Source organism: Plecotus auritus, assembly GCF_963455305.1.
Source record: "Plecotus auritus genome assembly, chromosome: 2".
Taxonomy (NCBI): domain Eukaryota; kingdom Metazoa; phylum Chordata; class Mammalia; order Chiroptera; family Vespertilionidae; genus Plecotus; species Plecotus auritus.
The window spans coordinates 171,214,262-171,236,435 of record NC_137771.1 but is presented as its reverse complement, the minus strand read 5'-3'; the positions used below and the strand labels follow the sequence as shown (position 1 = coordinate 171,236,435).

Below are 22,174 nucleotides of genomic sequence, written 5' to 3'. Positions count from 1 at the left end.
TTTGAACACAAATTAGAAGATGATGCAGACAGGAAGCAGATCAGGAGCCACAGGCTGCCCCGAAGTCTGTTCATTTATTTCCGAGATAAAAACCAGGAGAGTGCCTGCAGACACAAAGCTCTGAAGCCTTTAACTATCCCTGAGGAGGGAAGCTTTTAACTTTCTTCCCATTGATCAGGCCCCAGATGCAGCTGCGGCATCCATACTGCTGCGGGGAAGCAACCTACCACTCCGGGAAATTGATAACACAGTCTCCACCCTGGCCTCCTCCCCTCCTCCCTCCTTCCCCTCATTCTACTCAAATTCCCAAAGTAATGAGGGGGAGCATGTAATCACAACAGAGGAATGTGGACAAAAGATATTTTCAAGTGAAGAAGATAGACCTAAGTTTTCAGACAGGGACACATGGATTGCCCAGTCGCCCTGGCCCTGCAGAAGTTCATTCTCATGTGGAATTCTTAAAGCCAAAGAAACAAGCAGTTGGTAAGACAGCATCCCCCTGGAACAAAGAGAAGCAGGGCCACCTGCTGCAGGGTCTGGCAATTCAAGAGCTCTGGAAGATGGGGGGGGGGGGGGGTGGCATATGTACCCAAAGCAATGTTCTCTCCCAAAAGATGTAACGTTGCAGTGTTGCTGTTTTTCCTGTTTTCCACGTTCTATGTTTGGCTGTCAGTGGGAGGCAGTGGGCTAGAGAGGCAGAGGCAGGGCTTTAGAGAGACAAGGCAGCTGGCTTGAAAACACTGCTGAAAACCTTGGGGATTGTAGATTTATTTTTTCTCTGTTTCTTTCCCGAAGGGGGCAGACAGGAAAAGGTGGGCCTGACCCTGGAAAACGGGATCAGATGATGAGGTGAACAAAGCCCACACCTCTGGTTCTGCCCCTGTCAGCATAATGCTCCTCGAGTCCTTTCACCTTCTTAGAGCCACAGATAGCTCTGTAGGTCCAGGGCTGCCCCTACCTGGACAGCTCTGCAGGGAGCCCACTGCCTCTGGCCTGAGAGCCAAGGTCACTGACCCTCCTTGCTGATGGTGTCCCTGCTCACTTTCCATCTTCAAAGACCTAGGACCCCCTCCTACCTGCCCTGTTCTTACCTTAGCTAACCTCCCTGGGCTTGATTCACATATTTTGTGGAATGGGGTTTAACATTTTGGGCTGGATCATTCTTTTGGGGTGGCTGTTGTGGGTTGAGTTTTGTCATTCCAAAAAGGTGTGTTGAAGCCTTGACCCCAACACCTGGGAATCTGCCCTCTTTTGAAAAGTGAAGTTGCAGGTGTAGTTAGTTAAGATGAGGTCATACTAGGACTGGGTGGGCTCTAATTCAACATGACTGGCGGCCTTATAAAAAGTCAGCCATGCGAGGATACACAGAGAGTAATGTAAAGGTCAAGATTAGAGCAATAAAAAGGAACACCAGAGACTGCCAGCAAACAACAGAAAGTCAGGAGAGAGGCCTGGAAGAGACTCTTCCTCACAGCCCTCAGAAGGAACTAGCTGCTGACACCTAGACCTCAGACTTCGAGCGTCCAGCACTGTGAGACAATACATCTCTGCTGTTTCTAGCCACCCAGGTTGTGGTTCTTTGTCACAGTCGCCTTGGGAAACTTATACAGGGGCTGTTCTGTGCACTGTATGTAGGATGTTCAGCAGCATCCTGGGCCTCTACCCACAGGATGTCAATCCCTTCCCCAGATGTAATAACCTAAAATGTCCCCAGGCATTGCCAAATGGACCCTGGGAGGCAAAACTGCCTTCCACTGCTTTCGACCACAAGACAACAGAGGAAATCCCAGTGAAGGAGGCCATGCAACTTCCTCAACGTACCGTGCGCATTAGGGATCACCTAATCTGTGGTTCTCATGGGACAGGACGAGAGGGTAAAGGAGCTTGAGGGGAAAAAGTGATGCCCAGCCTCTGCCCCAGGATAAACCAAACTATGGTTCTGATTCTACTTATCAATTGATCGATGGGTTAAAAAACAAAACTAATAATGATGGCTATCGGTTTTGGATCCACTTACAAATATTACAACATGTGGTAGATATGCTATTTATCATGTTACCGATAAGAAAACTGAGGCTTGGAAAGGCAAAAGAACTTGAGTGAGCTCACATAGCTGGTGAGTGGCAGGTGCCAATCTGGAATTCACATTTATTTGACCCCAAGCAAAACATGCTTTGAATTCTGCTGTGCTGAATGGAAATCTGCCAATAAATATTAATGGTTTATATATAATTATCTCTGAGTGATATTAGGGATGATTTTTCTAAATGTTTTCTAGATGTTCTATGGTGAACATGTGTTAATTTTATAATCAGAAAAAAAATGGAAAAAGCATTTAAAGTATAAAAATTACATTCAGGTAAAAAAATAAACAGAAATTTTTATATTTACATATATTTGCCTATTTTTATATGTGTAAGAAGAAAGACACACAAGATAACTGATTATCTTGAGAGAGAGAGAGAGATTGGGAAGTGCGAGTGCAGGGATAATTAGCATTTTTATTTACATGTCTTTGCAATGTTTCACTTGTTAATACAACTAACAGGAATCTTTCAAAATTTGAGAAACACCAAAGAAAGAACTTTTAAAGGAAAATAATCCACTTTATTTTTGTCAGTTGAGTGCATTTAGAAATACAAATAAGTTTCATTACAAATGTATTTAGCTTAAAGATGGCTGCACTTCCTGCTTCTGGGCTCTTGAAGACACTAATGCTTGACCAACCACAGTGAAATAGACAATCACAAAATATGTAATAATCCCCTGTTGCCCCGGTCAGAGATTTCAGCTTTCTCAGTTTGAACTTTATGACACTGCTCGGCATAGCTTAGAGGAAATATGATCTTGGCATGACATATATATGCAAAATAATTCCAGTTAAAAATAATTACCTAAGAAATCCTAAAAATTGTTCTCCCTGGGCACAATGCCAACATCAACTACCATGACCCCGAGTTGTTTTGTGCAGCCGTCAGAAGTAAAGGACATGTCAAATTTGAAAACCTGGACAAGCATGTTTTATGGGGAACACCCAGGAGCCTCTGTCTAGAAGGGGCTGTATGGTTTGCTTTAAAGGTTTCCCCATCAGCATCACATAAACATCCGAGCCTAATGCCCACAGCAGGGAGCTGACAGCAGAGAGGCAGGCAGGGGCCAGTCCTTGGGTACCTCTGTGTATGACACTGGCAGGCTGCAGTGGACTGATATGGTTAGTGCCCTTTAAATACAAATCAGCAAAATAAAGGTGGAGTGATGCACACATGAAAGGGATAATAGGCAATATCTAGTTCTAGAAGAATTGGCCTCCCTCTTTCACTCTCACTGGTCCACTCTAGGACTGAGTTACAGTGGCTTTAGAAAGCCTATGTCACTTACATATCATCTTCAATATACCATTAAATCCATCATTATCACCTGGCCACTGTGACTCAGTGGTTGAGCATTGACCTGTGAACCAGGAGATCACGGCTCAATTCCGGTGGGGGCACATGCCTGGGCTGCAGGCTCCATCCCCAGTGGGGGGCATGCAGGAGGCAGCCTATCAATGATTCTTTCTCATCATTGATGTTTCTATCTCTCTCTCCCTCTTCCTCCCTCTCTAAAATCAATAAAAAAATATATTTAAAAAAATCCACCACCACCATCCTCCTCCTCCTCCTCATCATCATCATAGAAATATGGCTCTTAGACATTATCATCATCATCATCATCATCATCATCGAAATATGGCTCTTAGCCACAGGGCTGCTCCAGGGCCTGCAGGGAGTGACACATGTGGGGCGGTATCCCTGCTCAGGTCCCCCTGAAGGCAGGCCAGCCCTGGAAGGACACTGCAGTGTTGAAGGGAAAAGGAAAACCTTTGCCTCTGCAGTGGCCTGGAGGTGTCTCTACTCATGACTGGAATTAGTGAACATTGCCATGTTCCCTGAGGGATCAAAAAATAAATAAATAAAAGATAAGAGCCCTAACCGTTTTGGCTCAGTGGATAGAGCGTCAGCCTGCCAACTGAAGGGTCCCAGGTTCGATTCTGGTCAAGGGCATGTACCTTGGTTGCGGGCACATCCCCAGTAGGGGGTGTGCAGGAGGCAGCTGATCGATGTTTCTCTCTCATCGATGTTTCTAACTCTCTATGCCTCCCCCTTCCTCTCTGTAAAAAATCAATAAAATACATTTTAAAAAGATAAGAAAGAAAGGGGGGAAAAAAAGGGTGACTTATGTCCAGATCACTTTGTATACAAGGCATGGGAAATTTAAATTGTATTTTAGAAAGTTTGCCATCAATAAAAATGAAATTTGAAAAATTTCAGCATGAAGTGCTTAGGACTAAGTCTTGGCTCTGGATGAAATTAAATTACGTCAAACAGTTCATTTTCCAAGGACTGGAAGGGAGGGAGGTGTGACAGTAGTACAAAGTGGTGACATAATGCCAAGGGCACACCAGGCCACGGAGAGTGCAAGTAAGATGAATAAGCCTGACGAAGTTTTCAGGAGGCACATCTTTGAGCCAACTTTAAAGACTCTAAAATGGAAAGGGAGAGGGCAGGAATCTGCTAAGCAAAAGAATTGTGTGGGCAAAGATCTGGGATGGGAAGTCAGGAAGATGTGAGGTTGCCTTGGCAAGGAACTGAGAGAAGTACAGTTCTGTGGGTTTCTCCTTCAAGCCAGGGGTTTCTCCTTCAAGCTGGGGTTGGTGATGGAAAGCTTGTTGGGGGCATGTACTAAAAGTGGCTACTGGCTCTTCAGGAAGAAAAGCCCAGTTTGGGCGTCAGAGAGCCCAGCTCTGGCCCTCACGGTGGGCTGAGCCCCACACAGTGGCCGTGTGGTGGGGAAGATGTGCGCTAAGAATGAGGCCATCTGCACACTCTCTCAGACAGGGTGGGATTCAGAGATTTACTCTAGGGCAGAAGAAACACCAGATATCCACCAAGGACTGCTCACCGCAGACCACTGGCTGAGACCCAGAGCCCTCCGAGTCCTAGGATCCCCACTTCCAAAGAGGAAACGGCACAGCACGTTCCTCCCCGTTTCCTTTCCTTAGGAGACTGAGTGAAGAGACTCGCCCATTGGAGCATTTCCTCAGGGCAGAGATGCTGTGTGAGATCAAAGTCTTCCCATATAGGCCCTCCAGGGAAAGGGCAGAATTCCAATAGCTGGAAATTGGACCAGGAGACAGGGAAGAGCCATGAGGTTCAGGCTCACACCCCATCATTCACCTCCTTATCTGGAGCTCTTGAATGTTGCTAACTTTCAGAGGCCAAGAGCTATATTCTATGACCACAGACTGTACCCATAGCCCCCAGTCGTGAAAGCCTCAGCAAGAACCCTGAGGAATTCAGTACAAACCCACCCTTAACACTACAAAGGGAAAACTAAGCAATGGGGTTAGTGAATGGTGACACAATGACTGGAAGCACGCTGGCTAAGATATGGGTCTGGCAGGAACATCGCAGAGAGCCCAGGACTCGCTAGAAGGGCTGGGCATAACTAGCCCAATTGCCTGCTGCTGAGCAGGTCATGTGGGCTGGGCTTCCCTATTCTCTCTCGTCGGAAGGGCATGTAAGGTAAGTGGTTAGAGGGGTCTACATACAGAGCATCAACCTACTTTTGACCCCAAAGCCTCACTGATCCACACTTATATAAACACCAGAACAAGGCTTATTCAATCACTAGCTTTAGCTTTAGAATGTGGCAAGTTTCCCCAGCTAATCCTGCTATGTATGGGAATCTGGCCCTCAAACAGCCTAAGAAGTCCGGGGCATGAAGAGTTCAGTTAAACTGAGAGACTGGTCAGCACATTCCCTCTCTTGGGAAATACCCTGTATGGGGCAATGTCATCAATCTTTTCTAAATCTTTAGTTCCTCTTTTCTGACCGTGTTCCAGACATGACCTCATCCACTGTCACTATATCCCCTGAATAATAATGATGACAATTTACATTTGCTCCGTGCTGTAGACTTAAAAGTGCTTTTAAGTGCATTGTCTTTTGGATGCCTACCTCAACTATGATGGAGTAAACATTTTCCCCATTTTACAGATGCAGAAATGAGGTTGGTGAGGTCAGGTGACCTGTGCAGTCAGCTGGAGTCGCTCAGGGCCTCCCACCCAGGTGTTCCAGTCCCTGCATCTTACAGGAGGACCTGTAACTCCGGCTTTGTTGATGAGGAGATTATGGCACTAATTGTAGACATGGCCTTCATGTGAGTCATAGGGTAAGGAAAGAGGCAATCCAGGAGATTACCCCGTGCCAAGGTCCTCTGGTGCCAGATCACCTGGCTGCCTGAAGCCAGGATGGAATCTGATTTCTTGGTGTAAACCTCAAACCTTTCTAACTTTACAAACTCGTAAAACTTTTACCAGAGTGACAGCTACGGCAGGTGGGTCAGACCCAAGGTTTGCATCCAGATAACCCTCTCTCCTTTACCTATAGCTTTTTTAAGCAAATGAGCCTGACCTTGTGAATTCAAGACATGAAAGAGTCCATGATTTAGGCAGAGTCCAAGCCTCGTGAAGAAGAAAATGTGACCATCACATCGACTTGGAATTTCCCTTTTAACTTGACTAAATGTCCCCGTCCCTCCCTGTTATTTTCAAATTCTAAGCATGTGATGGACTAAAGTCCACCAGAGACAGTTCAATCCATACTTGGCATCATTGAGGCTCAGATATATTGTACAAAATAGCCCACAGCCTGAAACACCGTGGAGATATGTAATTACAGCTGAGGCTGCCACTACTTGGTGCTGCCGGCTCCTGTAATGTAGTAGGACAGCTGCACTAGTCTCTACGGAAACCCAGGCTGACTGGGCATTTGCCTTGTGCCTCCTAAGGTGAATAAAGACGTCCATCCTGATGGATCCTGGGCGTTGCCTGGTACTGCAGGAGGCTGCAAGAGCTCAGCTCCCTCTTCCCTGGACCTCACTTGCTTTCCAGGTGGAATGAATCAGATGCGGTGGTTTGTTCCTGTCAGAATTTGGCAGGGAGCTTTCCTCCTGTTAAAAATTCATTCCAAACAAAATTTGTCCATGAAAATGCCTCCAGTTGCTCATTGGCAGAGGAAAAAAGGACACATAATCTGCTTGGTGGGTTGTTCTTGTTGGCGATGTGTGTTTGTTTTTCCATTTGCATAACCTACAGCCTGAAGCCCTTCCACTCAGGCTCTTAGGCGCTGGTTTACTCGTCACCTGTCCCAGCTGCCTCATCTACCCACAAGTCCTGAGCAGCCTTGCCCTGCAGCCCGGACACTCCTGGTTTGTGCCATCACCCTGAATGCCACCGCAAGGAGCACTTGCCTCGGGAGCCCGTAGGGGTCCTGGAACACGGAGCCCACCTGAGACCTCACTTGGACCAGAGATAAGTGCTGCAGCCTGGAACCTGACTAGAACCCCTATTTCAGGAAAGGACCTTCCAGGAGAAGATGGGTCAGACATGAAGGGAAAAGAGGAGGATAAGGAGAGAAAGAAGAAGGTAGGAAGAAGAGGAAGAAAGAGGCTACAAAAGTTACTGTTTTGAAGTGCTCACCACCACCGCATCCCACCGGAGCCAGTTTTAGGAGCCCAGAGGGCTCTTATTAGGCACCTACAGTGGGGAACTGGAAAGGCTTGGGAGGTCACCGTGCTCTCCCATTTTCTAAAGCTTTCTCTTGGGAAAAGATCCTGAATGCTCGGCTTCAACCCAGCCCTGTTTGCAATGCGTATTTTATTTCTTCTTACCCACTTATGACACCACTTCTTTTTAGTAGCCTATAAGTTACTAGAATCAGAAAAAAAGAGTAAGAATTCTAAATATTAAAGACTTCGCCCTAACCGGTTTGACTCAGTGGATAGAGCGTCGGCCTGCGGACTGAAGGGTCCCAGGTTCGATTCCAGTCAAGGGCATGTACCTTGGTTGCGGGCACATCCCCAGTAGGAGGTGTGCAAGAGGCAGCTGATCGATGTTTCTCTCCCATCGATGTTTCTAACTAATTATCCCTCTTCCTTCCTCTCTGTAACAAATCAATAAAATATATATTTTAAAAAAAATAAATAAATATTAAAGACTTCACAAGCAAAAATAAGTAGCATTGTAGACATATCTCTATTATCATGGATATATCATTAAGTGAAAAAAGCTGGTGAATAATATACATATATGTATTGAGAAATATCTGGAAAGCATTGGCAACTGTTACACCGACAGCTGAGTGGGTGGATTATTTTTGGGGTTTTTGCTCATCTGCACTTCTATATTGATGTGCATAGTTTTATAATTGAAATTTTGAAAAAGAAAGATAAAACTTCATTTGGAAAAAAAATAGAAATGAGAGTTGAATAAGCTCAGTGTTTCCCCATTACTCTGGAATGCATGTGAGCTAGAAGCGTGGGCTCTGGGGTCAGACTGACTGGGTTCAAGTCTTGCTTCCTGCACTTGAATGATCCTCTCTAGGACTGACTTTTCATCTGAAAAGTGAGGATAATATTGAAACCTACACTATAGAGTTATTTCAAGAATTAAAGGAGATATTTCTTATAAAGGTATGTATAAAATAAATGGCAGTTATTATTACTTGTTCTTGTTTTCCTTTATAGCACAGGTTTAAAATCCTGCAGATATTTTTCAAAACATTCCTATCCTGGATAAATATTTTCATTGTGGAATTTGCATACATCCCCATGCATGAAAATCCATCACATGCTCCCTCTTGCTTCAGCTGAGACAGTGCTGGCTCCCACGGCACAGCACACGCCCGCGCCATCCTGCTCCTAACGTGTCACAGAAATGAGAGAAGGAGGGAAGAGATAGGAAGTCGATTTGGCTTCTCTCAACCTGGGCAGGTTGATCTGTGTTGAAACTAATTATTGGAAGACACGGTAATCGATGGTTTGCTTTCAGAATCAATACTGGGCCGACAAGAAAGCTTTCCTCTGCAACAGCTTCCCCGTTTCCTTTCTCAACCGTGCCAATGCTCTCCCTCTGAAAGTAGCTTTATTCTTCCCATCTGCAGGCATTCTCACTGTGCACGGTAAGTACGTTGTCACTCTGTGAAGCTAGTGGTCAGGCAGCTGTACCCTCTGAGGAGGCCTGCTGAGTCTGAGTCCTTTAGGAGGGAGAGTGCTCTCACTCGGTGCCCAGGCTCTCTCCCTCCTTCTCCCTTCCCTGGGGCTCCACGGCAGGCCCAGCTCCAGTTCAGTTACAGAAATCAGATGGCCTCACACATCTTACTAACAGACAGGTTTTCCAATGGTCTTAGGCGACCCTTCTAGTGGTTCTCAACCTGTGGGTTGCAACCCACAGGTTGAGAACCGCTGCTGTAGAGCCTAAGACCATCAGAAAACACAAATATTTACATTACGATTCATTAACAGTAGCAAAATTACAGTTATGAAGTAGCAACGAAAATGATTTTATAGTTGGGGGTCACCACAATATGAGGAACTGTATTAAAGGGTCGCAGCATTAGAAAGGTTGAGAACCACTGCTCTGACTGGTAGCCAGTGGCTGGAGCCCTGCTATCTGTTACGAACCTTCCCAATGCAAATTACCCTCCCCTTGGCTCTGTGAACACATCAGTTCTTCGATGCCCAGGGCTAGGTACCCCCAACCATTCTCCATTACCATTACCACAGTCATCTCTGCTGCCACAGAGCCCATCAGCAGGCACCTCCAATAAACTAAAATCCCTATAAGGCATGTTCCATATGTTATTTCTAATCCTCATATCACCCTTCAGGATTGGTGTCCATTTTAGAGTGGACCTGAAGCTCAGGGAAACTAAGTGACTGTCACAAGCCTCAGGCCAATAAAAAGAAAGACCAGACTGACTGTAGACCATATGCCCAATAGATGGTAAATCAGAACTGAGGGGAATGTCTCAAATAGGCTGTGGAGCTATAGAGGGGGATGTATTTGGAAATTATGAGGTTTAGTTAATGATAATCTGGCCTCAGCAAAAGGTAAAAGGACAGAGACAAAAATAACGTCCTGGGCTGGCCAAGTGTAGTCCACCATTTTGTGCTAGGAAATGGAAAGAAGACTCGGGCAAGATATTGGCCAAGTTAATTGTTAAATAGGCCAAGATCCAGCAGAGAGCAGAGCCAAGTGTCACCAACTGTGGGTCCTTATGTTTCAGATAAGCCAGAGGACAGGGAGAGGAAGGTAAAGAGCAGTCATAGGTTCCTGGGATCACATAGATCTTTTGGATTAAAAAGCTGTCATAAAGGTTCATGAAGGTGACCCTTGAGTACACCAAGGGAAATCTCAAACAGAAGCAGGGGAGGGGTGTCACTTAGTGGCCTTGTGGCCATAGTGCTAACATGTAGCTGTCTGAGGGATAACCCAGATCCACACTTAGAAAGATCCACACTGGTTCTGGCCTGATCCTAGAGACATCCAAAGTTCATGAGTCAAGGGACTCTATGGCAAGGGGGTTGAGAGCCTGGCCTCTGGAGCCAGACTACTGGGTTAGAATCCCAGCTCTGCACTTACTAGTTGTGCCAAATCAAGTTAGTTATCCAACCTTTTTGCCTCATATTCCTTATCTGTAAGTGCGAATTAGAAATATGTAACTCATGGGATGTTATGAGAATTGAGTTAACATAAGAATAGAAAGTACTCGGTAAGTGTTATTGCTACTGTTATCATTATTGCTGTTATTAGGGTCTCCTCTGCAGGGAGAAGGAAAAGAGCCTATCAATGAATGTGGCCTACTGAATAAATTGCATGACTAAATGAGTTGTCTTGGACTCAAAATCAATATACTGAACATAAAATCAACATGCTCCTTTTGTCTAATTTACTTTTTTGTTTTGTTGTTGCCTTTAAGATTCCTTTTTAAAAAGCCAATCTTATTCACCTTAACAAAGGAGGATTTCTGAAAGGGAACAAGAACTTCACCACACTTCAGCCACCAGAGGGAGAGGATTAAGCCTCCCCTGAAAGTCAGGCTCGGTGTGATGGTAACTATCCCAGCTGGAAAAAACATGGAACCTTAATGGGGCTGGGGAAGTGGACAGAGTAAAGAATACCATGTCCTTTTGTCAAAATTGGTTTCCTGTGGCTTAATCTGAAATAATTACTTAGTGTTTTTTTAATTAAAAAATACAGAAGAGTCAAAGAACTCATTCGAATTTTGACTCTAAGATGCCTCTTCCCAAGGGCCAGATCCTGGGCTGGGGCTGTCTAGGCTAACTCTCGTGCAGTGCAGTCTCTAGTTCTATCAGGATGGCTCTCAGTTAGGTCCCAGGTTATATGATTCTGGGGCCAGTGTTCTTAGGAATATCCATCTCTCCTCCATTTATCATTTTCAGAGCTGGAAGGGACTGTAGAGATCATCTGGCCTGAAATACACCTAACAAAGGAATCCTCTCTACACCATTCATTCCTTTATTTTTCAATGCCAATCACCTGTGGGCTCATCATGCTAGACACTGGGATAAAAAGACTAACAAAAATAAATTCCAGCTCTAAGAAAAGTAACAGTCTAGCTGAGTAGTGAGGTTAGCATACAATTGATGACACCATGTGATAATTGCTACCCTGATAGGGATGTAACCTAGAAAACTGGCAATCAATCCAAACCGTGGAAGCCACTGAAGGCTTCCTGGAAGAGGTGATACTTGAGATGAATGTTTAAAGATGAATAGAGCCCTAGCCAGTTTGGTTCAGTGGCTAGATTGTCGGCCTGCGGACTAAAGGGTCCCGGGTTCGATTCTAGTCAAGGGCACATGCCTGGGTTGTGGGCTCAATCCCTAGTGGGTGGCATACAGGAGGCAGCCAATCAATGGTTCTCTGTCATCATTGATGTTTCTATCTTTCTCTCTCTCTCCCTTCCTCTCTGAAATTAATAAAAAATATATTAAAAAAATAAAGATGAATAGAAGTTGTTTACGAGTGGACAGAGTTAAACAGGTGGGAAGGATTAAAGAGGAGCTAGCACTGACACTTGAGAGCATGGCATGCTCAGGTCAACTCTGGGACAGCAGGCCTGTAGGGGGGTAGGGGGAGCATAGGAGAAGTAAGAAGTAAAAAGTAAAACCGGAGAAGGTAGTCGCCAGATCATTAAAGGTATGTGATATCAAGAGTTTTGAACTTTATCCAGGTGGGAAGCCATCTGTGGGATGGATTTAAGGAGACCATTATTGGAGTCAGGGAAAACAGGAAGCTATTGTGATAATCCAAGCAAGACGAAAATCAGACTCTGATCTAAGGCTGTTATAATGGAGATAGAGGGAAAGGAACATATTAGAAGGTAGAATCTGTAGGACTTTGGGGTAGACTCATGAGGGTGAGAGCAAGAGGGGAATCAAGAATAACTCCCAAGTTTCTGGCTCGAGCAACTGAGTAGTTGGTATCCTTCACTGGCATAGGGAATACAAGAGGAAGAACCCACTGGGAAGGGGTTGAAGAAAATAAAATAAATTTTGGACACACTGGGTTTGAGAACCCTCTGAGAAATCTAAGTGGAGGTATCCAGAAAGCCAAGGGGTTTATGAACAGGGAGCTCAGGGGTAAGATCAGAGATGACACACAGATATGGGAGCCATCAGCCTGGGAAAGAATATAAAATCATGCAGGGAGTGTGAAGTGAGAGGAGAAAATCTGAGGAACAAATTCTGGGAGAAAGGGAGAAGAGTCTAACAAGGACCACACAGAAAGACATAGGAAATCAAGAGCATGGTATCATGGAAGTCTTGGTAGAAGAGAACTTAATAAAAAAAGAACGGGTCAACAGGGTCAACTGCTTCAGAAAGACCAATTAATATCTGAAAAGTCTCCTTTGGATTTAGCAACACAAACAATCAGGTGGAGACTTGGATAAGATTAACCTTGGTTAGCCAGAGGAAACAGAAGGCAAGTGGCAGGGGTCAAGGGCATCTAGGAGGTGAGGAAGTAGAGGTCTTGAGAACTTGGGCTACGAAGGGAAGGAGAAACAGGAAAGTGGGGCCCCAAAAAGTTAGTCTTGGTTTCTTTTTCTTTCTCTGTTTTTAAGATGGAAAAGACTTGCAGAAGCTTATATTCTAAGGAAAAAAGGGTTGCCTCTACTGGAAAAACCTCCTGTGATAAGAATCACATTACATGCTAGACATTTCAAAAAGCAATTGTGGGTTAGAAGTGATACCTAAAATAAGCTAAAATTGGCTCACGATACCTTCCAAACGTATCTCTTCTACAGACAGCCTTCAACTCTCAAACCCACTCCCCTGCCTTCAATTTAAAAAAAAATTATTTATTCAGAACTGAACATATCCAGTTACTCAACTTCACTATCCTGGCAACTTTCCAATAATCACAGGATCGTTTGTCAAGATCCTTTTGAAAATATATTTTCTAGAATTAGGCACAATATTCCACATATGATCTAAATAGCCAGTACATAGAGAAATTCTTATCCTTCTGGTTCACAGGTTATTATTTTACTTTATCTTACTACTCAAAAGCCTTTAATATTCTCTTTTGCTCTGAGAGTGATATCTAAACCTTTTCATCTAAGTGTCAAGGTTCTTGAGAGTCTAGACAACCTACACTCAGGCTTTGCTACAATGATTCGCTCTCTACCATGTAGAACATTTTGCTCTTAGCGGTGTATTTTATTTACAGTGTCACAAAATTTACAGGAGATGCCAGGAAAATTTGAGGACTCTCATCACCACCATGTTTTTCCTTGAGCCAGAACTGAAATCACATTCTCATCTTCCATATCCTCCATCTGACAGAGCAGACAACGGTCCTCTCCAGTAACCACCAGGGCTTCTGTTTTGCTCTCCTTTCATCTCTATTATTTCTCCATATCATTCAATACCCTCAGGTCTGTAGCTCTCACATGGATGTGAGCCTTTCTGATATACCCTCACCCTCCTATTAGAGTCCATTAGACAAAACATACTCTTCTATTAGCACTTTCTACTTATGAGCTCTATACCCTTAAGTCTTGGGAATATTTATTATACTCATCTTCTTGTGTTAAAATACCTTACTTGTTACACGTGCCTTTTGTTGATATAAGAGAGACTATAAATATTGTTTGCAATCTATATTCTTGGTATTTCATTTAAACCCAGGGTGATGATCTAAGGGAATTTACTCCACAAAGTGCTTCTTTTTAAGTCACCTGGTGCCTCACACAGCTGGTTGCTGCTTTCTTTACTGGGATAATTTCCTCATTGCACTTCAAAATTCCCCAAATCCTTCTAGATAGGTCAACAGGTTTTCTGCCAAAGCACATCCTCCCCGATCTTTACAGGATGCACTCTGTCCCTTGTCAGAAGTTCACTGTCCTAGTTCTGTAGGATACAGTCCAGGAAACATTTTAAAACGCCATCAGCATCAGCAGCCACTTGTTCTCAGCGCCTCCCTTCTTTCGATAGTCATTGCCATCACATGAAACAAGACATAAAAACACCACCTATGCTTTCAAATCTTCCTGTTGGCTACCCAGAACTTCAAAGTCATAAGGAATGCAGTCCCAAATCCTCCTGAGTGTGTCATTCGTTTCACACACTGGGTTTGAGAACCTTCTGAGAAGCAGCCAACTCATGGTTGTGGTACAAGGTGCTCGGCAAGCTCTCTATAATATCTTGGATATTGGCTTTGACTCCCTCTCAATTTTCCACATCAAAAGCATACACTTGGTTCGGAGTCACCATGGCGGGAAACAATGTCTGCCTGTGTCCGCAGAGGGGATGCCCTAAAGCCACCTGCGGGAACAGTGCTGCACAAGATCCAAAGGCGAAGACTGCCCTTCATTTTTCTGCTGTTTCCCATTCTTCCACTTGCCCACTTTATGACATTAATTTCTCTGCATATTCCTGGCTTTCTTCCTCACTATATTTTTTCATCCTGCTTAAGAGCCTTTCATCCTCTCTAAGAAGCTGGAGTGTGAAAAAGCATCTATTTAGGCTCTTTTCCTTCTGCTTGCGTTTGCAGCTGCTATAATTGGTCTTGGGCATGAAAAGGAAGATGTAACTTATTCCAAAGGTCACCACGCCACCCCCGAGGCAGGTGTATGCACTGGATTGCCAAATGTTTCCCTTCCATTTTTGCCTATTTTGACCCCAAGAGTCAGAATGAAAAAAATTTTTATGTGTGTTCTAGTCAAGTTTGAGAAAAAAAGCTAGAGTCAGATAGAGAAATAACTAACCAGAGGTTATTGAATAAAATACTTATTTGTGACTATGTTTTTATATTTCTTAAACATCTTTTCTTTAAATGGTCTGTTTTTTTCAAAAAATGTTACACTAATGCTACTTAATATGCTTAGCTGCTTAAATAGGATTTGAGACATTGGATAATATATATTTGAATGTAAATGCTTGATAATTTTTGACTAAGCTGGCTTACAGAAAGTCTGGCATTTCAGATAATGAGGTGATAAATCAGACCACTAATAGAGAATGCCTAGCGGCTCTCTCAACCACAGGCACTTGAGTACTTTCCCACTAAGTAACAGCAAATATCTTGGGAAAAAGTAACAGTATGGTATCCCATTCTACCTCCTGGGCAGATATGAGCACATCTCTCCCCTGACAGCTATGCTACTGTAGGCAGCAACTTCATCTTATTCTTGTTCATACTCCTGATGATGCCTAACATGCCAAAAATGTATATAAAAATATAGTAAGTTACCTTTTTAAAATCTCTTTTACTCTATGACCCACATCATTTGATGAGTTTATGGACAACTTGAGTCAAGGATCTACCAGAACCAGGAGGGGTTCCCACTGGTGCCAAGATCTTCTATTTGAGCACAGAAAACCTCAGTAGCTTGGACAAAGAAAGACCTAGAGACAGACCTTGGGTGCATCCCCTGGTCTGGACCGTCATCACCTGCCAGTCAGGAGCTTCCTCAGTCAGGTTATCATGACTGGTCCTCTCCTCCTGCCCCTCAGCTTCTTATAGGCTATTCAAAGAGTGCCCTCTACAGGATGAACTGAGAACTCATAAGTACTTAATTCATTTTCTTCAAATGACAGGTGAAGAGTGTTTCAAATGTGTTCAAGAACTAATAAGCACAAAATTTAAGTTAAAGTTTAATGAGAGATAATGGATTGCTATATTCATTCTTCACAGCTATAATTTATATTTATTTTAATAACTGACTTAAATGTCTTTACCCCAAAGGGTAACCAATGGTGAGAATCACAGGTGCACCCCGCCCCATCTGTCTCAGAGTGGAGATGGATGTGTTCCGTGGCGCTCTGCTACATCTCGCCCTCCCCCTGCATAGCCATCTCTGCCTGAGGGGAATTTCCCTGCAGAGGGGAATTTCCAGGAGCTGAAACACATGCCTACAGCTCTTCCTGCTTTGATTCAAATGCATTTTTTTAAACCTGAAAAAGAGAATGGGAGCTCAGTGTTCCTTTCTCATGTCAGCCTCAGGTCAAATAATCATAGAATCATAAAGCGGAAAGTGGTTCCTTCACTAAATCATGATCCTCCACAGGACCACTGAGGAGTGATGCCCCAGTCTCCTACTTCAAACCACATGACACCCTTCCTGACCATATCTCATACCAGCACCCCAAAACAACAAGGAACAAGCTTCTCCACTGTCACTTAGTGTCACTGATCTCTGACTAACTCAAGAGTTATCCAATTCCTAGTTAGATCCACTCCTCTCCTCCAGAGGCGCTCACCTGACTGAGAACAGAAGTAAGAGAGAAAGAGAGCACCCTTTCCTGCCTGGATCTCCCCCTTCCTCACCACCTGAGCGTGATGATCACATGCACGGAACAATGCAGGGCTGAGGCAGGCAGCTACCAATGGTCATCTGCCTTTGCCTTGGTCATAATTGGTCTTACCAAGTGGACTGCCAATTCCAGGATGCTAGGCAGCACCACTGCCCACTCTTTCCCGCCAAGTGGGGACAAAACAGGATTGATTTCTAGACTACAGGACCCACCCATCTCTAGAGCTCTACATACAGCACAATGCAGCCACCTCATGGCCCCTGGTTTAGGTATTCCACAGCTGCTGTTCCTCTTCCCAGAGCAAACATTCCTCCAAAAAGCAGAGCCCTGGGGAAGGTAGAACTCTTTCTGCTTTCTCACCATCTTATCAGAACCAGAGGCAGAGAGAAGTGGATTATACCAAGAGATTACTCATTGTAATGCACATCAAACGGGATGGCCACAGCAGCCCCCTCTCCCATTCTTGCTTTTTGCTCTGCATTTTTCATGAGCAAATGGGTACTCGGAAATGAGTTTATATCCAGTTCCTATACCTCAAAAAGGAGGGACAGCATGGAGTTAGGTAGAACATGACTGTGGAGTCAGACAGACCTGGGTTTGAATCCCAGCAGGATCCCCACCAAGTCAAATGACCTGAGCACACGGAGAACTTTCTGAGTCTTAATGTCTCTTCCATAAACAAGGCCAATACCATCTGTCAGTCAGGACTGGTGGGATGTAAAATACATAATGGAAACAAAAACTTTAAAAAGTGTGTCCATTCTTTCTCTAGTATGAATGTAAGTTAATGTGTGTCTAGTACTACGTGAAAGGCATTGTCCCATGTGAAAGGCATATCAGGCACCAGTGAAAATGCAAAGGAGCAATTGGGAGAAATGGGGTTAACGTTGGGGTGGCTGCCAGGCTTGCTTGGTTGTAAAAACACATAAATGACAGCTCCTTCATGAGCCTGTAACCAAGGCTGTCATTGCCTCTGAGGCTGCAGCAGGAAGGGATGGGCTGGGTCAGGGCTGGGGTGGCTCTGGGGACGTCCTCCCTAAGTGAAGAAAGGCCAATGCACAAGACAGCCAAAAGCCAAGAGCCTCAAAGCTCTGGAATGGCTCCATTCCCAAGGATTAGCCCAGGTTCCACACCCCATTCTCAGCAGACAGGGAGTCCAAATGGCCCTCTCCCATCCTTTGCCCTTAGCAGACTGGAGAGGCACCCAGAATGCCTTGCCACCCAGATATTTTGGATCTGTGCTACATCTTGCCCACAAAGGCACACTGGCCCTGTGTCTACACTGGCATAGTCCAGCTAGTTCTGCAGAAGGTCCTTGTGTAGCTACGAGGCTTCTTTTTGTTGTGGTGGTGGTGGCCAATGGAGGTGATAAAATATACATAATACAAAGCTTGTCAAGTTCAGTGGCATTAAGTAGATTTACATTGTTGTGCAACCATCACCACCATCTAGCCCCAGAACTCTTTATTTTGCAAAACTGAAAGTCTGTGCCTATTAAATAATAACTCCCCATCCCTTTTCCGCCAGCTCTCTCCCATTCTTTGCCCCCTAACAGAATAGAGAGGCATCCAGAAGGCAACTTCCATCCTACCTTCTGTCTCAATGAACTTGACTATTCAATAAATTTGACTACTTCACATAACTGGACTCATACAATATTTGTCCTTTTGTGACTGACTTATTCCACATAGCATATTGTACTCAAGTTCATCCACGTTGTAGGATCCTTCTTTAAGGCTGAATAATATTCCATTGTATGTATATACCACATTTGGTTTATCCAGTCATCCATCAATGGACACTAGCACACTTTTGGCTACTGTGAATAGCACTACTATGAAAATGGGTGTACAAATGCTTTTCACTTCCCACCTTTTATTTTTATTTTTTTAAATATATTTTATTGATTTTTTTACAGAGAGGAGGGGAGAGGGATAGAGAGTTAGAAACATCTATAAGAGAGAAACATCGATCAGCTGCCTCCTGCACACTCCCTACTGGGTATGTGCCCACAACCAAGGTACATGCCCTTGACCGGAATCGAACCTGGGACCCTTCAGTCTGCAGGCTGACACTCTATCCACTGAGCCAAACCGATTAGGGCATCACTCCCCACCTTTTAATTCTTTTGGGTATATACCCAGAAGTGGGATTGTTGAATCATATGGTAATTCTATGTTTGGTTTAGTTTAGTTTTCACAGTGGCTGCACCATTTTACATTCCCACCAGCAGTGCACAACTGTGAAGCTTTATTCCACAGGTTGGGCCTCATCTACCTTCACGCGCAGGGTTCAGGTGGCTGCTGACACGATCTTTCTGGCTCCTGCCGGGCCTCCCACTTTTCAACATACACTTGTAGCTCCCCTCAAAATGGGTATGCTCCCACTGCTTTCCTGTCCTGCAGCAGATTCCTTCGGTTCTTGGCCCTCTCCTTTTGCACCACAGGCTATATCTGTCTGGGGCTGGTGGCCTCCCTGGGTGAGGGATGGGGCTTTGCACAATGCCCAGCATGATGCCCACACTGAGGAGTGGCCACATGGTGGGATCGGCACCAGCCCTGGGTCAGCTGTGATGTGGAAACCCAGCTTTGTGATCCGCACTACTCCCGAGCACCCACTCCTCTGTCCCACACTGATTCCCTTCCCAGCTGCCCCTTCCCTCCCTGATTCTGAACATTCTTATTTTCCCCTGCAACTGATCACATCTGACCACGCATTTCATCTGGAAGATGGAGATTGTGAGGATCCATTTGGAATTTTCCCAAAAGAGAAATATAAGGGAGTTAAAATAAAATCTTGGGGGTGGAGCTTCAGAACAAAAACCCTCTTGTATCGCTCCACCATTGAGACAAATGGTTAAGGTCTCTCATACAGCCTCTCTGGGCAAATTAGAAAGCAGTGCCCTTTTTTTGGAACACGTATGCAGCTCAGCTAAAAGGCTGAATATTGTGCAAATTACAGGCTAAATACTGTGCCAGTGATACAAAGGTACTTTCTGTGGGCACATTCAGCCTTATTGGTGCATGGCATGGTGACCAGGTGCCATCTCTTCCTCTCTAGGTCTCGGAAGGCACACAGCTTTAGAAACAGAGCGGCCACTGATTTTCGGCTCCACTTGACTGCAGTGACAACCACAGGGGTGGCTTTGGGCTCTTGATGGTCCTAACGTCATTCCCTCCTGCCATCAGCACCTTGCAGATGTGACATTTACAGATCATGCCAGCAGAATGATTTTCTTTGAAGACTGTAAACTGAGAGCCTATTTACCATTCATGTAGGGACCCAAGAGCAGACAAAGGTCTCCTTGCATTAGGCAGAACGGCAGCCCAGAAGCCATGGGCTATCAACCAATGTGCCTCCCCAGACACCAAAGTCACAGCCCTGGTCTCTCTCACCCAGCCCCACACACGCACATGCATACACACACCTACAACTATGCTCAGCATCTTACCTGAGCCACCTCTTCAAAGTCATCGTGCCGCTTCTGCAGGGCTCGGGCTCGATGCAGGGACTTCCCAACCCCTGTGTGTTTGCTGAGAAAGGCCTCACCATGGTTTTCAATCCAGTCCAACACCTGATCAGAGGAGTAAGACAGAAATAATGACTTTGGAGCAGAAGGAAAGACATGTGACAACATATGCGACTGCTAAAGTCCTAGAGTCCCCATCCCAATCAGAAGGCAGCAAGCAGTCCAGGTGGAAATGTTCAATCACGGTAGATACAGGGGATTTCATTACAGCCATTGGCAATATAACAGCCCCACCCTTAACTAAATTCAGCTCATCCTTTTTTATCTCCAGAATATCACCTCATTACTTTTTCAGTTTTCTCAACCTTAATTAGTTCATTTTTAAAAACAAGCTACATAGACCATCAGGCACAGTTTAACGCCCTCACCACCTTTATTCCAACCACATAAAATATCAAGTCGGGGCAGTTCCTTGGCTTTCTCTCTACCGTAAAAATAGACACAGCAGTGGCAACCAGTTACAGGCATGCTGCCTCACTGTGCTCCTGGGACTCGCCTAATCTTGGAAGTAAAGTCCAGAGTAGTCCGTTTCCAACTGAGTGATGCTCAAGATAGCTAATCACCAGGACAACTGCCCTCTCTGGCTTCTTTCCACCTCTCTCCCCCACTCAACACCAACCAACCGACCAACCAAATAAATAAGGTCTTTGCACCCTTAAGGCCTTTAGTATCTATGATTCTCTTGGGAAGCAGTGGCGACTCGATACTCTTCAAGGCTGAAGACCTAGTGATTCAAGACATTTTCCTCAGTGTTTGGAGAAGCTGGAACAGAGGTGGCTGCAGCGGTAGAGACATGAGTGAGGGGATGCTGAGAAAGTGAGAAAATATGTTGTCTTGAGGAGTACTTCACAAGGTGAGTGGAAACCCCCTAAAAATCTTGAAATGTAGGGAGGACCAAAGCCTTTAACACCCCTTTTGCATTTGCTCAGGTGGCCTAACAAAAATGTGGGAGAAAGGAAGCAGTTCTTTTTCTGTTTCTGAGAAGTTGGCACTCAGTAAATCAGGCAGCTTCAATGAAATCAGAATCGTGCAGACACACCTGTTTCAAATCTGGCCCAAACTCAACTAAGCCCACTCTACTCCTACTATACTAAACTTTAACTGAGCATTTGATTAATGATGAATTAGCCTTCTCAGATTTTAAAAGGACTTTTGGGAAAATGACAGATGAACTAGGACTGTTTAAAAGGATGCTTTAATCCATTCCTCTTGTTCTTCTACAGATTGCCCTATGGCAAGCAGATAGATAAAATCATTCCATGGCCGGCGGGCATAGGAGTTCCAGCTCTGCAGAATCCAGCCTTCGGTGTCACCCCCTCTGGCACCTGAGATAAATGAATGCCTGCAATTGTGCAAAGTGCACAGCCTTCAACGTCTTCAGTGACAGTGTCACCAAGCCCACAACAAGATAGTATTGAATAACATAAACGGATGAACACATAGAAACATGGAACAGACTGTCAAACCTCAGAGAGAAGGCAGGGGAGGGGATGGGGGAAGAGATCAACCAATGAACTCATATGTGTATATGCATAACCCATGGACACAGACAATAGGGTGGTGAAGACCTGGTGTGGGGGTAGTCAAGGTGGGAGAGGTCAATGGGGGGAAAAGGGGACTTACGTAGTACTTTCAACAATAAAAATTAAAAGAAAAAAAGATGGTATTAGTTCAGAGCAATGGACATGTGAATATATTAACATGTTTGGTAAGTAGCTTAACAAACAACCACTTAACAAAGCCAGAAGGTCAGGCAATTATCCATTAAAATGAAGAAAAAAGTTTTTTTTAAAAATGCCTTTAAACATTGGATGTAGAGATTTTGGAGGCACATCTGCAAAAAGAAATCTCAGTAGTAAATGAACTGTATTTTTACCTTTTGCAAACACTGAAAGGCAGCATTGAAAGGAGCTCTAAATGTTCCTTTCTTAGAAGAAAGAAGAACCTATGTTTCCTTAGAATTACGTATGGTGAAATTTC

General features: G+C 44.5%; 1 protein-coding gene across 24 annotated transcripts in view; it reads right to left on the bottom strand.

The window, feature by feature from the left end:
- KALRN (kalirin RhoGEF kinase) overlaps positions 1-22,174 on the bottom strand; it is a gene marked incomplete at both ends in the record, with an annotated part of 667,375 nt that overhangs the window by 320,488 nt on the left and 324,713 nt on the right. For all 24 annotated transcript variants that reach the window (XM_080657248.1, XM_080657225.1, XM_080657253.1 and 21 more), the window contains one exon: positions 20,117-20,239. In XM_080657248.1, the coding sequence (XP_080513374.1) occupies positions 20,117-20,239 (123 nt within the window). The remainder of the gene's footprint in view (positions 1-20,116; positions 20,240-22,174) is intronic.